The 17,950-nt window shown below is 40.0% G+C and overlaps 1 protein-coding gene across 1 annotated transcript; it reads right to left on the bottom strand.

Moving 5' to 3' along the window:
• Positions 1-4,579: 4,579 nt before the first annotated feature.
• On the bottom strand, positions 4,580-13,951 carry DDX20 (DEAD-box helicase 20). Its single transcript, XM_057747022.1, has 12 exons — positions 13,849-13,951; positions 13,314-13,662; positions 12,484-12,578; positions 11,563-11,731; positions 10,863-10,977; positions 10,606-10,748; positions 10,336-10,474; positions 10,179-10,237; positions 9,223-9,305; positions 8,786-8,891; positions 8,557-8,658; positions 4,580-6,105 (listed from the first exon to the last, which is right to left on the bottom strand). Exons 2-12 carry the CDS (start codon positions 13,612-13,614, stop codon positions 4,943-4,945), a joined length of 2,475 nt encoding a protein of 824 aa, XP_057603005.1. The 5' UTR covers positions 13,615-13,662; positions 13,849-13,951; the 3' UTR covers positions 4,580-4,942.
• Between the last annotated feature and the right edge of the window lie 3,999 nt (positions 13,952-17,950).

Below are 17,950 nucleotides of genomic sequence, written 5' to 3'. Positions count from 1 at the left end.
CAGAGGAAGCATCACACTCAGAACCACCCTGAACCAGGACCTCCAGAAGCAAACTCTGTACTATTTCTCCTTCCTCCCCTCTTTTTGTAACTAGTGTCAAGCTCAAGACTAACTGCATAGAATCCTGTTCAAAAGACTAGATATTCTCAATGATAGTTGAACACAGGAGTCTACAATCATACAGGAGTATAAAGTCAGCAAGTAAAGTGAAATTAAGAAAAATAAAGAATCTGAACAGAAATTAAAGTGGACAGTTAATGTTGATCAACAGTTAACAAAAAAGTGGACTTGTGGATACGTTGAGGACTTTGCCCAGTTTTCAAACTAAGATCCCTGCGGTTCAGGATCACGCCACTTGTTAGAATACAGGCAGGGAAAGTACATTGAAAGATGTACCTAGATTTTCTTCCGTATCTTTTTCTTTTTGACTTTGCAGAGGTAGTGGTTGAAATTGATCTAAACCTAGATGTTTAGGTTATTAACGAACTCTAGTGGTCCAGGCTCCCTCACTTCAATTACCAGGTAACTACCAGGCAGAAAGATCCTAACGCTGTTAATCTAAGGCAATATTAGTTTCCCTTCTAATCTAGTTGGCATGGTAACCATGACAAACAGGAACCAAAAAGACTTTTATTTTCCCTTTCTGATTTCCTTATGAAATCTCAGCATTTGCAAAGCTTTAAAAAATGACTGAAGGAAAAGCATTGCTAAGACCTGTCACCCTTGGAGCCCAAACAGCATCATGAAGAACATCATTAGAACTAAGAGAAAGTGAATCAGAAAAAGAAACAGCTTTAAAGGGGTTCCTTTTGAGTCTTGTTTTCTATTCAGAATGTTCTATGTTTTTCTCATCAAGTGTGGGAATGAATTTATCTTAGCAGGTTACTTAACTACACTGGATAATGTCACACTAACCAGTGTAGGGCACTGACCCAAGTCCTGGGGGGCTCCTTGGACCAATAGACTATTTTACAAACCTGGGTGGTGGGAGGGATGGTATATTTTTGATAATCAGACATTCCAATGTAACGTTTTCCTTAGAGGTCACCCTCCCCCATTAATGTTATCGTGAAAAACATCAAGTGTGTTCTTTTCTATTTTCATATAATAAATGGGCTTTGCTTACCAACATCACAATGGCAAAGAAGAAATACTGTACAAAACTGCAGGAAGATAAACATGTGAAAACTTTCTATGGGAAGAAAAAAAAAAAACTCTTGAGTTTCCTGTCGTCTTCTTTTGAAACTGTAGTGCATATGTTAAAATGTATATCATTTACAGTATTGAGTCATGTGCCACTGCTGTACCTGATGTATCCAATCTGGATTAAACAAACTATGTGCCACAAACCCTAAAATGATTACAATTCTTTATTTTAATAGCAGTCTCCTGCTATACATTAGAAAATAAGGGTAATTTGAACAGAGGCTTTCTCCCCTGCCAGAAAACAGTCACAGAATCTCAGAAGGGTACTTAAGGTCGTTTCATCTTCCCTTCCCCACCCTCCCTCAATGCGAGCAACTCCTCCATGACACCTGGGACGGTTCTTGCCTGCTTGTATGCTTTAGTCATGGATGTTCACTAACAGGAAAGCATTTGATTGCATTTGTCAACAGCTCTATTTTGAGACTTGGCCCTTTGGAACTGAAAGAAAACATGCTTTTATATATCTGTACTGGTTCTGCTGAGAATACACTGAATATCTACTCCTTCATCTAAACCAATGTCTCAAACTAAAAAGAAAACTCAAAATCAAATGCTGTGTAGGGTATAGCAGAAAGCTTGGAAATTAGATGACAGAGGCCCAAGTTTAGGTTCTATCACTTACTTATATGACTTCACGTCACCCTCTTTTCTCTTGGCTTCAGTTTATATCCTCAACTTAAAAATGAGGGGATTGGATTAGATATCTTGAAGATCTGTTCTAACCTTAATAATTCTGGTTTAGGCAGTGAGAGCATTTCATATTTCACCATAATGAGGCAAGAACAATGGGGATTCTTTTGATTTCCCCACAACAACCTGATCCTAATCGATGAAAACTGAAACAGAAATGGAAGGTTAAGGCAAATGCTTGCTGCCAGGAGGCCCTGTAGAAGTTGGCTATGAAATTCATTTCAATCACTAATGTTCATATCCTTATCATCCACTAGGTGTCACTACAGATCCACAGCTCAAATAATCTGGAGAAGAGTAATTGGACCATATGTGTGGTGAACAGTACGGGCTATTTCATTAAAAAGCACTACAGGTGAACTGGGATATATGTGCTGGTTCACAGAGGCACAAAACAATAAAAATATTCTGCCCAAATAAGACAATAACCTTGTGGTGGAGTTCCAGTGTCAGCTATGACTATCAAAAATATAATTTTTTTAAGATTAACATAGGTTTATTTATATTTGGGGGAGGAAAAAACCCTACAAGTTCAAACTATCCCCTTGTCTCAAGTTGCTCCGTAAGTACTATAATTTCTGTTCAATTATTTTCAGTATTCAGGGGCTGAAGTTTAAGTTTACCTTTAAAATTTTTTTAAGGTTAGGTTAGGTTTAAAAGGTTTTTAAAAGGTTAGCAATTATTATTGCAATACTTAAGCTACTTTAGAAAATAGTGCTCTTAATTACTCAAAATAACTTGTATCGTCTAAGTCAGAATTATCCAAAGCAGCAGATTTCCCAAACACTTCTCTACACATTAATCCTGCTAGCCTAATTTAAGTTAAAGCCTAACTTGAACAGCTGTAATAAGTGTACTCATTTAGTATTCTAGGATTCATGCATTAAATCAATTTACACTAGCCCTCATCCAAATTATGTGAATGTATAAAGGCTCTCTACACTCATAAAAAGATTATCCTTTTCTCTAACTAGAAATTATCTTCTCTTACTAGTCATGTATTAGTTAGATCTTAGAACTGGAAGAGACCCTAAAAATCTTCTAGTCCAACTGCCTCCTTTTATTGATGAGAAAACTGGACCCCGAGAGGTTAAACGACTAGTACAAGATAAAAAAAAAAGTAGGTAGTAGCAGTCAACCAAGACAAACACTCCTTCTACTACAAAACATTCTCAAGTGAGTTTGTCTGAAACCTATCAATAGTCCCTAACAGATTATGGGGATATGCACCTAGATTGACAATTCCAAATTTAAAAAGCCTTTTCCACACAAACACTGTAACACACAAATGGCAGCAAATTCTTTCCTCAGTCACCACAGTAATTACATCCCTTATTTGGGAAGGTAACTCCTGAAATTTTCCTAGCAAATGTTTATGAAAAATGAATTCATATTTTTACACATGCTATGTATATGCTTACCTCCAGCTTACTTTTCTATTTAAAAAAAAGCAAACACAAAATAAGACAAGCCTAAAAGAGAATCCAATTAATTTCAAGACTAATGGGTACCCTCTCTCTAATTAAGATGCAGGAGTATCTTAATTAAAATCCCCTGGCAATGACAAACTGTGAACCTAGCTGTATTGTGGGGGAAAGGGTAGAAAAAAAAAAAAAAGAGGTGAGTTCAATTATATGGTAGTGACAAGATCTTATTTAAATGGTAATTAAAGTCTTCTTAATGACATGCTGGACCTAATTATGGATTTGCTATTTACAGTGTTAATTAATTCACTCTAACTTGGTAATACGTGTACAGTACTGATATGTATAAGTAAACCATATCACTGCCCAACCCAAATGACAAGAATCTAAGTTAAACTGTTTAGGGCTGCATTATGTGAGTGTTAGACAATAAATGACAATGGCTGTGGATGTTTGCTGACAGCCCTGGGGGAAAATGTTTATATTGCCTAGACAGTATATACACAAGAAAGGAGAGCTTCCCTTTTAAAAAGTAAATACATATCTCTATTCATACTCAGTTCACTCATCACAAATCTTGTTCACAGAGAAGTTTGGGAACCAATCGCATATTCATAAAAACACTGCTACAGAGAAGAAATTACAGAATATGTAACTTCCAATTCCATTTTTCTAAATCATAATTCACAGATACAGCATCCATTCTCAGAAAAATGCTAGAGACTTCCCTTAGCCTACCAGCAGAGTAGGGCAGTTCCTAACCTGGGTTCCACAGACAGGCTTCAAAGAGTCTATGAACACTTTGAAATTTCATATACAATTCTTGTTTATAGAATGAGAAATTTTCTGAGACAAATTTGTAGCTTTCATCAGATTCATAAAAGGATCCAAAAATCAACAAAGATTAAGAGCTGCTCCTTTTCCTGAGAAACAAAAATAAGACAGCCACTGATGATCCTTAGCGATTTAATGCACATCAAAAATATAGACAGCTCCCACAATCTTAAAGACAAGATGCTCAAAAGATGAAAAATAAACATGTCAACACACTTGGCTAAATTTCTATTTTTACTGGAAGCAGAGAGCGTCAAATCAAGGACCTCTGGGAAAGCCTGAAGTAATGTTTATTCCTTCCTGACTAAACCTAAAGGAGTGGGGGTTTTCTGATCTACCATGCTACAAATTTCTACAAGAACACACCTGTATGGATAATGCAGCCCAAGACTTTTGGAAAGAACTCCACAGCATAAACTAGCATTATTTTTCAAATCTCAACTGTTTTTATTTTTTTTTAAAGTAAGCAGTGGTATAAGTTTTTTTAAGTGTTTCTTTCTGGAATGGCTTATAGAAAATGGCACCCTGGGAACTTTAGCTCTATGTCCCCCAAATTTTCTTTCAAGAATCTCATCCAGGAAGTTAAAAAAGATAATACACCCGACCTAAATCAGGTTGACTTAAATCAAAACAATCTGAAAACTAGATGTGTCCCAGTGGAAAGCCTCAAAACTTCTCCAGTTCCTCAAAAATGCCACTATATGCCACTCTACTATAGGTCAAGGAGGATGGCAACCCAAAGGTATCACTTGTTGATATTTCCAGACGGCGTGACATACAGCCTATAATTACTGGTTGCCGCGCATCATTTCTTGTAGATAAATGGTATTCATGTGATAGGCTGCCATCCAACTTGGATGCCTCTGAGCGTTCCAATAATACGACTGAGAAGCAGCAGCATAGTATTCCTGCCAGGCCCTGTAGTAGGCTCTCCAGTACCCCTCATAGTCCTGATAAGTATCAGAAAAACTCGGGTGTGCTTCCCTATGGCAGTCATACCAACCCTCTTCCTGGGGTTCTGTCTGCAGTCGATAGGAAGAACGCCTGGGAACGTTCCTCCGGCTCTGCTTCGCTCTCTGGTTATGGTTAGTCCCCTCTTTATGCCTTGCCTTTATCTGGATTTCAGGTGATTCTTGATACTCTGCTAGACTAGGGGTGTCATTTCCATTCAGAGGTTGTTCCAAAGAGATATGGCCATCCACAGGAACAGACTGCGAGTCTTTCAGCTGAGTATCAGAAGAACCTTCCAAGTACGACTTATTTCCTTTGCTCTGGGAAGACGTCCTTGAGCTGTAAGAATCACTGTCACTCTCAGAGTCTCCAGATTGGCTACTACTTGCCAATATCTGTACTCTCTCTTCAGTAATTCTATTTCTCACAAAACCATTCTGAGGACTCACAGCCTGATCCCCGGGACCTGTGTAGTGTCTGATGATTTCCACAGGTTTCTCTAACCCCTCTTTAATATAGTGTTCATAATCCTCCACCAATTCTGCAAAAGTCAAAGTACATGGCAGGTGGGTTTTAAAGGAAGAGAGACAAGGAATTTTGGGGAGTGACAGAGAAGCTTCTTTGACTTGGTGATGACTGTTAGAGTTTTCAGCAGAGGTCTGAAGAGAATTCTTTGTTCGCTCTTCCAACTGTATGGCACAGCCCAGTTCTTTTGGTGACGTGGCTTTCTCTACAATTCCACACTCTGAATGGCTTTTCAAAGGAAGCTTTTTCTCAGTATTATTTTTTGATTTGACTGACAGTGCAGATACAGAAGTATTTCTAGATGAAGCCATGTGGTTACCATGAGCTTTCTGAGTGTGAAAGGTTCTCTCTATTTTCTGAATTTGCTTTTTTAGGGGCTGTGTAGGTACACTTGCTAAGCCATATGTATGCATGGCAGCTTCAACCTCCACATCCCAGTCCAAGCATTCTTCCATCAGACCAGGAGGAATAGGATCTACATAAAAGGAATACCAAAAGGATTAAATTCTCAAGCTGTTCTAGACAAGGGTTTTCTGAATGGTTTAATAAAGTTTTCCATGGTCAAAAAATATATTAACAATATACTAAGAGGCTTAATACATTATTTTAAAAGACCTAAGCAGTAAAGAAGTTTGCCCAAAAATATACAAGACCTAACCCATACTCATGCCCTGTAGTAAGCTCTCCAGTACTCCTCACAGTCCTGACAGGTATCTGAAAAAGCAGTAACTCCCTCTACCCCCTCATTCGAAAAGAGCTTATTCTAGGAGTGAGGTATGCCTCTGCAGCAATTCTCCCATCTTTCCCCGTCTCCCTCTCCCCAACTCCTCCCCATAATCTCACTACTGGTAACAGCAAAACAAGATATTAGAAAATGGACTGTGCTCCCCAAAGCTTACCAACTGGGAAATATTACAACTGCAACTATGTACCTAAGTAAATCTGCTACCCTATATTCTACCAGGGAGAAATCACTGCCCTCAACAGTGGAGGAAAAAACCTCCACAAGGATAAAAGCCAAATTGACTGTGAGAAGATCTGTGGTATCAATGGCACTTATAAATTTAAAACAATTTGCTGGCTCTAACTCTCTAAATTTCCTATCCCATTCAGGTGTGACAATTTGCTTACACCTGCACTTAGACATTTTCAAAGTGTGACCAATTTTCATCTTAGGCAGACCAAGCACTCAGAGGCTCTGCTTTACAAAGATCTTGCCTGTCTGTTGCTGCTGCTGGTATTCCGTGTATGTGTACCCACTACTCATTCCCTCAGATCTGGATTCTTCAGCTGCGGCTCTTGATCCTTCACTGAATAGACCCTCTAACTAAACTTGGATTCCTACTAAGGTGATATCCCTCGCTTGTGGAGACCTATCATTCAGGCCAACTTCCCTCCTAATCCTGCTCCAGGTAATTCATCTGAACAGTCTGCTGTCACACAGCTGCCTAGTCCAATATAGATCTAACACTACGAATATCATTTTCTCATGATTTCAGGGCTCTGCTAAGATGTCATAAAGATCCAAATATGTCATTTTCTGGTAACCAAAGGCAAATTTTATTTTTATCACTAGCTATTATGATACTGAATCCTACCACAAGTCCCAACCCTCTTGTAATGGAAAAAATTTATTTCCTCCATTATTTATAATTATAAAGATCACCAATAGACTTATACATAGAGAGAATTAACAAAGTATAGTCTTAGAACTGATAGAGAACCTAAGACCATCTACTCTAAAAACAAATATTTTGTAAATCAGGACATAAGCTTAGAGCAATTAAAAAAAAGTCTGTTAAAAGATGATAAAATGAGTCATCACAAAGCCAGAACTACTAAAATCCACAGTACTCCCAAACCTGTGATTAATCTAGTTTTGTAAAAATCACTAAAGGCATTAAATACAAATTGGTAAAATATACATTGTTACATTTATTCAATAACTACATATCCCTTCTTCTGGAAGGTCATGTATATACTACATTTAAGTATACATTTATGTATCTATACAATGTATAGATGCATATATACACACACTGACATGCATACATTAACATACACAGTTGACCTTTGAATAACGCACATTTGAACTGTGGGTATGAACTGTGCAGGTCGTTATATGCAGCTTTTTTCCAATATGTACAACAGTACCACACAAGCTGCTGTTGACCGCATCAGCAGACATGGAAAGGCAGATATGGAGGGCTGACTGTGAGTTATACAGGAATTTATGCTGCATGAAGGCTTGGTGCCTCTAACCCCCCATGTTGTTCAAAGGTCAGCTGTAGAGCAAATAAATCATATTTCCACACAGGAGCTTTTTTAGGGTTTTTTTAAAAGTTTTCAAGAGATCATTAGGTTTCAAACATGCATTGTTTCCAAGTGAGCACTTTTAAAAAAGCAGCTTGTTAAATGATTCATTAAAATCAAAAGAAAACACTTCAACATTTTCAAAATAGTGTTCAGTTAAAGATACTGTTCCTTCCCCACGGTTACAAAGGAAAATATGGCAAGAATTACCTTCATAGCAACCTAAGAGGTAAAATACATCACTGGATATTAAAGAATAAAATCAAATTGCAAGGCTACAAAGTAAAATATGGAGTTAATACAAAAGAAAAATATTTTTCATTTTTCATGTGTCATTAGTTAGCTTGCAATCTTCTCCCTGCTACTTATTCGCTATTAAAGACCTCAGGCAAATATTTAACCTCTCTATGCCTCAATACCCTCATCTACAAAAGGCGGATAATAACAGCACATATCTCACGTAATTGTGAGAGAATTAAATGAGTTAACATATATAAATACTTAGAACAGTACCCAATGCATCATAAATACTCTATGTTAGCTATTATTTTTATTAGGCCTATCATCATTACCATTATTATTTCGACAGCAAAATGAACCAGAAAAAATATACCTGGTAAAGGCAGAAGGTTGATATTACATTTCTGGGCAATTTTCATCATCATATTTTCTTCCTCTCCCCTACAGCAGTAGGTCACTGTCAGTCCCAAAGTACCTAAAGCACAGAAGGAATGTTAAGTAGTAAATCATTTTCACATAAATGACACTTGAAGTCCACCTGTCACATTAGATTCCTCCTCTTAAAGAAAACACCCAAACTTTTTTCTTTTTTTTTTTTTTACCAAAACGGCCAGCTCTGCCAATCCGATGCATATATGTCTCCCAATCCAATGGTACATCCAGGTTTACAACCAGATTCACCTTCTCAGCATCAATTCCACGGGAAGTCTTGAATTGAAGCAGAGAACAATTGTTTGTTTGCATTAACTACCTCATGAGCACACTATATTATTCTGGTATAACCAAGAGCCAAATTAAGAACAGGAGGATATTTAGGAGCAAAGAAAAGAAAATTCATTTCTAATGACTAATTCCAACAATAAAGATAAAAATATAAAAGGCACTTTTAGGAAAGCATATTCCCCAGCTCTGGAAAGACGATTATCTTCTGGTATTCTTGTCAGATACACCCACATAAAATAATAGATGAAATCTGTATATTTGATAACAGAACATGTGTCCAGATAGATTAGTCACCCAAACTGAACAGGAAATTTACCAAATCTGTGGAAATGAGGACTCTGCAATGAAACTGCTTCAGTTTAGCCATGGCATCAAGACGCTGATTCTGATTCATGTTGCCTAAAAAAACCCAGAAAGAAAGTCATATAAAAACAAGCTAATATGCATTTATCAAATCCATGAAAATCAGAAATCATAATTTCCAGTCTTAACACTTTAAAAATATAACAACCAAAGTTAATTCTGTCCTTATATGCAAATCTAGGTTAAGGCCTAAAGTCGGAATCTTCTAAAATATGATTAGGCAATCAACTCAAAATCCAATTTTAAATGGTAACTAGGCTATGCCTGCAATGTGACATATGAGGTTTAACAATTCTTAGGAAAATAAAATTGCTTTAATCAGCTGTTTACCAATTTGGTGTTGAAGTGTGATCTATAGTCCAAATATTGGTCCATGAGAAAACAGTCTCCCCAGTATCTCATGTTATACCATGACTAAACGAGCTTATGCTAACAGGTTAAAAACTAAGCTGAGATAGCAATCAAAACTAAAAAGGATCTCAATGATCAAAAATTCCTTTCAATCTTTTATTCCTAGGTCAGTGGTAATAATTCATCTTTGTGTCAAAAATGAATCATTTTTGCCTTCCACAAGATTATAAAAGTCAATTTAGTTAGCAAATCTTCGCATTTTTTACAATGGTTGTCTTAAGACCACAGACAGACTTTGTTTTGTAAAATTATTGTTCTTTGTGGATATAACTCCAGTTTTCTAATTTTTTATTATATACCATGTTACTTCTTAAAAAAACAAGGATATTGATATATCAAATCCCAGTGAAAAATAAACCTGAAATTCCTTTTACTCTGAAGACTCAATGTAACCTCACACTCACAAGACAATTCATGAAGTGGTATCTCTTCCTCCTAACTTTGGAGAAGCTTCAAGTCACGATACTAAACAAAGATTAAAGCAAGAGATGAACTTACCTGAAATGCACTCAGCAGGAAAGCCTTTAGAAGAAAGGATGTCAGCCAAGTGCTGTGCTCTATGAAAAATAACACAGGGTTATAATTTTACAAATACTGCCCCACACCTATCCTTTTATTTCACAAATTCCCAAGATGACTTTTTAAGGTACATTACCTGCTGTGTAAATTAGAAAAGACTAAGGCTTGATTAAATGGAATTTTGCTGAAGAGTTCCTGTAAATGCTGAGTCTTTTCCTCAAAAATCTTATGGGCCAAAGGGTATGAATTGACAACTTTGTAATACTGCTTCAAACCTACAAAGAAGAGTCTTCTGTTAAAGCAAACATATGTGCTACAGCAAATATAAAAGCAATAGCTAACTAAGCAAAGGAAAGCTCCAGAATATCACGAACAACCCCAGTAAGTATCCAACATCTGTACACACCTATGAGACTCGGATCACTGGAATTTAGTCTTACAAAAGTGGGCTCTCTCATGTACTTTGTCAAAGCATTAGCCAAAAATTCAGGGTAGGTAGCTGACACAGCCAACATCTGTTTACTGGCAGGCAAGGAAGAATAAATCCAACTGCAAAATAGAAGAAAAACACCACAGAAACTATTCAGTAATTGCCACCCAGAAAACCCAAAGATAGATACTTTGGGGCATGATTTTTATAGTCAAGTTAGTTATTTTTCTTACTTTATTTGCTCCTGGAAGCTGCCTTCTTCTAAAAGCTTATCTGCTTCATCAAGGATAAAGAGACGTATACTGCCTGGATTCAAGTAGTCAAGTTCTATCAGTTGTTTAATTCTGCCTAAATTCCAGGAAAAAACATATTCAAATAGTCATAATGCACCAAATTTGTGCAAATTTCAGTCGATGTTGTTATTCTACTTTTAAGTTGAACTGCTAACTTCCCTTACCCAACCAACTCTCATTATTCTCCATTTACACACTAAACCACAAATTAGAATCTTGAGTTCTGATCTTGCCTAAATCCATTATTTTTTCCCTCACATTTCATCACCAATACGTATGGAAAATAAACACTATTCCTGTCAAAAGACTTGTAAGGCACTGAAAGCTAGATTATGATTCTGAGTGACTCATGACCAAAGCACTAATATGGAAGCAAATAATAATCTGGTTTAGAAGGGTTTTTTGAAAGTCATCTCATTCCTCCTCTTCTCAGAAGCCTACACTTGTTAAACATCCTCAGGAACACAAAGTTCATAAATTCTGTTGGTAATCTAGTCATGTGTTTATGTCTCACTAATGCTCTTCATTTTTAATCCTCAAAATAATTAGCACAGCTATCAAGGATTGCCATATTCCTATTGTTAGGTAAAGTGTTCAGTTACTTAAAAGCCCCAGTTATTAACAGGCACTGATATCTTACCAGGAGAACCAACGGCAATATGACACTTTTTAAGCCTGGTTTTGTCTTGTGATAATGGAGTCCCTCCAATAAACACATGACACTCTAAGCCTTCCATTTTTATTCCAATGGCTGTGATAACAGAATGTATCTGTACAGCAATTTCTCTTGTAGGAGCCAAGATCAAAATCTAAAGAAAAACATAAAATATACCTTTAACAAGTCAGTAGAATAAATACATAAGGTAGGACTCAAAAACTTCACTTCTGAAGAGTCATCATCAGATATACATGACTGAGAACTGCAAATACAGTCTGCTGTAACTATTAAACCACAAAGTAAGACTCTGAGGATCATATCTGATTCATCTTTGTATCCCCAATGCCTGGCATTGTTTAGCCCACGTTTATACGTAACATGGGCTCAACAAATCTTTGTTGAAGAAATGATCCCCAAACCCAAATCTCCTGTTAATTTGGATAAAGCCATCTTAGACCTACTGTGAGAGCACCCAGAAGATGGGAGATGAGTATAATACAGTCACTGTAAGAACCACCTGCAGTTACCAACAATAGCTAAGCACCTCCTTACCATGAATCAGACCAAATGCTAAACCTCACCACAATCTACTGAGCAAGTAAAAGAATAAAGAATCCCTATCTGTACTCTCAAGTAACGACAAAATTGACACACATGGCAGGCTTATTTTACTTAATATGAAGTAACAACAGATATCACTAAACTACGAATGCTAATAACATATATTTGGTCATCAACCACACCAACAGCACTCAACAGACTTAATGTCTACTTTACTTGCATACTTTTCATATGTCTTAACTCAATCATTCACTTCTACCTCTGAAGAGCTACAGTACTGCATCTGACCTGTAGTAAATGCACATAACATACCCTCCTTTGGGTCGTCTGAGCTAAACTCACCTGGGTACTTAGGTTTTCAAGAACAAGAGAGTCCAAAGCAATGGTGGAGAACACACAGGTTTTCCCAGTGCCAGACTTAGCTTGAACAATTAAATCTGAGGAGGGAAAAATAAATAAATAAATATATATATATCTCTCTCTCATTAGCCAGGACTGACTGAAGAAGCTTAGGTACCAACATGAAATCCCAGAACTAGAAGGGTCTCCAGAGATCGCATCCTTACCACCTTCCTTTTAAAGTTAACTCTAAAAAAAAAGCATGAGGCCATATCCAGAAACAGGCCTCCTCTCTGAACCTCCACCGTTTCCTTTCTTTTTTTGGCTTAGAAAGCAGAAATTTACTTTCTCAAAGTTTTGGGAGGCCACAAGTATGAAATCATGGTATCAGCAGGGCCACATTCCCTCCAAAGTCTCCATGGTACAATCCTCGTCTCTTCCAGCTTCTGAAGGCTCAGAGATTTCTTGGCTTGGAGTTGCATAACTCCAATCTCTGCCTCCATTGCACATGGCTTTCTTCTCTTTCTCCCTTCTCTTAAAAGGACTCTTGTCACGGGATTTAGAGCCTACTCGAATCCAGGCTGATCTTATCCGAGACCCTTACTACCGTTTATTTCGTCAAACGTAGAACCACTTGTCAGCGTGCAACGGGCCTTAATTATCTCCAAATTCAATACAGCGCCTCCGTTTGACAGAGGAGGAAACTGCGGCTCGCGAGCGTGCGGCGTCTTGCCCCGGGCCCGCCCTGGGCCCTTCCCGGCCCTCGCCACTGGTCCGGCCGCCGTCGCCCCCTCCTCCGGCCCTTCCGGTCCCTCCAGGGCCCCAGCCCTCACCGAGTCCGCAGCGCCCCAGCGGGATGGCCTTGAGCTGCACGGGCGACGGCCGCTCGAAGCCAACCGCCCGCAGCCCCTCCAGCACCGGCCGCGACAGCAGCAGCGACTCGAAGTCCGCCGGCTCCGCCAGCAGCACGTCCCCGGTGCGGGTCCGCGGGCCGCTGATGTCGTGAGCCGTCCGCAGAGTCTGCACCGGCCGAGGGGCCGGCTCCGGGGCCGAGAACTGCTCGGCCACGCGCTCCGCCCGCATAGCGGTCTCCGCGGTCGCCAAGGCCGCCTGGGCTTCAAACGCCGCCGCCATGGTCGCCCCGCCGCCGGATCTCGCGGTACTTGGGGAGAGGCGGGGAGCCTGAGAACGGGAAAAGGAAAAACTTTATTGGCAGTCTTCCCGCGAAGACACTGACACGCCAGGCCTCGAAGAGGAGAGAGCTAAGAGACGGAAGTCGGAGGCTTGGAAAGACTTGGAAACTGCTACAACAACAAAAATGTGGCCTGAGGAAGGCGGGAAAAGGGAGGAGAGGAAAGCTGAGGCTACCGGTGTGTCGCCGCCTGCGGCCTGCAGAGGGCGCCGCGCGCTCACGGTGGGAGCGCCGCCCCGCACCCCCGCGCCCTCCGTGGGCGGGTCCGCCCAGCCCCGCGCCGCGCGTCGCCGGCCTCACAGCGCTGTCTTTGTGACGCGCGCAGTGCGTCACGCTCCCTCGCCTCCAGGCCTCGGCTCCGCGGTCCCCTCCTCCGGATCCCCACCCTGTCCTGCCCCAACTCGTCGCCGCCTCCTGTGCTTGCACGGAGCGCCCAGAGTACAGCGAGGCTTAGGGTTGACCGCGTTGCCTGGTATGTGTCCGTGTGCTTTCATCTCTGCGTCCGCAGCCCCTAGCACAGTACCTGGCACACGGCGAGCTCTGATAAAAGCAAATCGAATTGGAACCAGCAACTGGACGAACTCCCACATTCGTATCTCCACCTCCGACCTCTCTCTGAACTCCAGACTTGTACATCCAGCTGCCTTTTCAACACCCCCACTTGATGTCTAATAAACAGCTCAGATTGAAAGTTCTCTGTGGGTTGCTCCTATTCCTCTCCACCACCATCTCATAGATGACCACAGTCTACCACTTTAGGTATCTGCTCAAATACCACCTTTTCAAAGAGGGCTTTCCTGAACATCCTGAGATAGCTCCTCCATCCTGGCAGCTCCCGGGTCTCTCCCACCACTCTCTATTCCCTTGTTCTGCTTTATTTTTCTTCATGGTACTTCTCACTAGCTGAAAGCATATGTTTATTGTCTGTCTCCCCCACTCTGTGAGGACAGGGCCCTATCCTCTTGCTCTCTGCAGTATCCTTAATCAGAAAAAACAATCTGACACAGAGTAAGTGTTCAGTATTTACTGAATAAATGAGCTGTAACAAAGTCTGAATCATAACTCCAAATATAAGTATATCTGGAAGCTAATCTTATTCAAATTTCAAATCTAAAGATAATTCTGCATCCAACCCCAACTTTTTCCTTTGTCCTTATAATTCTGGTCATTCTCTCTCACCAGCCTCACAGTTACACCCACACACACACAGAGTGATGATTGAGATTCCAAAGGAGGTAGGAGACCTTTGGCAACGTAATCCCACTGGAAAGGGGTTCTCAGATGCATTTTTCTTGGAAACTTACAAAACATTGAGAAAATGTCAACTGATCATATGAAAGAAGGGGGCCTGTTGGCAGTGGGTAGTAAAGGTTACAAACTTCCTCTTAGTACCCCACATCTTTCATCCACCTCATCCCCAAATCCCAAACCTGGGAGTTATTCTTGACTCCACCTCCCACTATTCCTTTCTCCTTCCTTTCTTTCTTTCTTTTTCTTTCTTTCTTTCCTTCTTTCTTTCTTTCTTTCTTTCTTTCTTTCTTTCTTTCTTTCTTTCTTTCTTTCTTTCTTTCTTTCTTTCTTTTTCTTTCTCTCTTTCTTTCTCTCTTTCTCTCTTTCTTTCTCTTTCTTTCTCTCTTTCTTTCTCTTTCTTTCTCTCTTTCTTTCTCTTTCTTTCTTTCTTTCTTTCTCTTTGTTTTTTAATCAACCAGGGATTGAACCTGGGGCCACAGCAGGCAGTAAAAGTGTCGGGTCCTAACCACTGGACCACCAGGAAAGTCCCTTCCCTTTCTAATAATTACTTGAGGGCAAGTAATTTTGCCTCAGAATATCTCATCTATATCTCTTCTGCAGTCTCCATAGCATCTGTCCTATTTTAGGTCCCTTTTCATCCTAACTATTCCAACAACCTGCTGATCCGTCCCCCGGCCTAGAGTTTCTTCCCTCTCCCAACCACCCACCCCACAGGCACTGGACTGATCTTTCTTAAGTCGATATCTTAGATTGATCTTAGATTGTTTGGGTCCAGCTTCACATCCTACTCCTTTTGACAGCCTTTTTTATTTCCCACCCCAGACTCCCACTTCTCAGTATAAATTATTCTGGTCTAGCTCTTACCTTGCTCTATTAACTTGTTTACATATCTGTCCTTCACACTAAATAAACTATGAGCTTCTTCTCAAGGATGGAAATTTTGTTACTCTAGGCTCTCCAGCCCAGCACTAGGTCCTTGTGGACCCAATAAACATTGAATGGCAGACCCTTTCTTGCTCAAAAATCTGAGCTGGATTTTCATGCTCAGAGCAGTAGTTCTGTAGAACTCATACCAATCACCAATGAAAAACCCAGCTCTCATCCCAAGAGAAATAAAAAGACTACTTTTCTGGAAAAGAACACATATAGTTTTATGGATATTCTTTTATTACATTTGTTGTTTACAAAGTCTTATGGACACATATCACAGTTATGATACTAGGCATAAATTATATTGTTATAGCTAAAAACAAATCAATAAAATTTTTTCCCTCAGTAACTAAAAATTGTAATAATGTTGTTGGTCATAATTTTTAGTGACGTAAAAATAAAACACAAAGGTAAGAGACCACTTAATAACCAGGTAAGGTATGAGAGTAACATACACAAAAACCAGTTGGACTGTTGTCTGCTTCCTGGCCTCCCCCAGGATAAAATCACAATGGGACCCCAGCCTCTTTTTATGCCCATTCTGTCTACCTGGAAAGTCTTTCCTCATCTTATGTACCTAGAAACTAGACGAGGGAAAGATTCCTGGGAACTGAAGAAGGGGGTGTAAGAGGTAGACTCGGAATGGAGTTTCAGTTTCAAATGGTCCCAGGCAATCATTTCACAATGGAAGTTTCTGCACCCAGAGGAAAGAAAAACAATGTAAATAAAAACATGGACTTAAGGTGGCCCACCCTCACACCCTGGGTGTGAGGATCTGTGGGAATATGTGGAAAGAAGGAAAGGAACTAAGATTTTTATAGCTACTTTTTCTCATTTGCTCCTCAAAGCATCAAAGAGTAGGTAACCTTATTATTTGCATTCGATCTGCAAATATCTACTCATTCTTTCAACAGAAATCTTCTAAAGGCATAATACTCGTTAGCCAAATGCTGGAGATACAAAAACAGGACAACATAAGCAGAGCACTTGCCCTCAAGGAGAAAGACATGTGAAACAGGTAGCACTGACCAAGGAGGAAATATGCAAGTAGCACAAGGTGCTGTAAAATTATATGCAGTACTGACATTTTTCAGGGCCTTAGCTGCTCAAAGTGTGGCTGTCATGTGGGAGAGAGTGAGAACTTCTGAAAAATTGAGAAAAACAGTTTTTGGTATTCAGAGACCCATAGCTCCCTTCTCTATGCCCTTCTCTCCCCAGCGCAAATCAAAGTGGTTTAAAGCGTGCCTGGAACTATAAGAAAAGCTCCACGCCCAGATCACTCTTTTCCTCATCCCTGGAGTCTAGCACTTCTGCCAAGACAGCGGCACCAGGAGACAAAGCTCAAGTCCCTGGAAGCACTGGGGGCTGATTTTCTGAGCTGATCCTGAAGGATAGATAAGGAGTTCATTTCAGGCAGCGGGGGTGGAAAGAAAGCTCACCAAGCAGACAAGTTAGAAAGATATTCTGGGCAAAAGGAACAGTTTTGTGCAAAGGCATGGAAGCATGAGAAACCACAGTAGTTTAGGGAAGGTAAGAGCTTTAGTGTGAACAAGGCAAGTGCGGCAGCACTCACCAGGAAACAAGGTTGCAGAGATATATAGGTCCCATAGAATGCAGGACTTTGTCTGCCACCATAAGCAATATAAAATTAATGTGTTATGCTCGCCTACAGGGGGGTAGTGTTATGTAGCAATAGAAATACAATTGGAAATAATAGACTGGGGCTTGATTGATGGCAAAGCTGAGGAGTTTGGTTTTTAACTTGCAGACCACTGAGGATCATCTCAGTTTGGGATCTAATATGAGGCAGTGACTGCAAGGCCCACTTTACACAGTTTCTCACACCTAACAACTCCTGGGTCTTTTGGGTGTTGTATGCTGCTTTCTGGGTGTCCGTGCTTACTGGGTGTCCGTGCTTACTGTGTGCCTAGCCAGCAAACAGTGACGTGTCTCCTAGTTCTCTCTCCCAGGCGAGGGGAACCTTTCCTCCTATATTCTTCAGTTCATCTGCTCCGTGGACTGGCACCATCAATAAACTTAAGTTATATCAAGTTTATTAAGTAATAATATCTGGCCTAATTTTATTAAGTAACAATA

This window comes from Hippopotamus amphibius, chromosome 1 (genome assembly GCF_030028045.1).
Source record: "Hippopotamus amphibius kiboko isolate mHipAmp2 chromosome 1, mHipAmp2.hap2, whole genome shotgun sequence".
NCBI lineage: Eukaryota > Metazoa > Chordata > Mammalia > Artiodactyla > Hippopotamidae > Hippopotamus > Hippopotamus amphibius.
The sequence above is the reverse complement of the archived record's forward strand: the minus strand, read 5'-3'. Positions and strand labels throughout refer to the sequence as shown.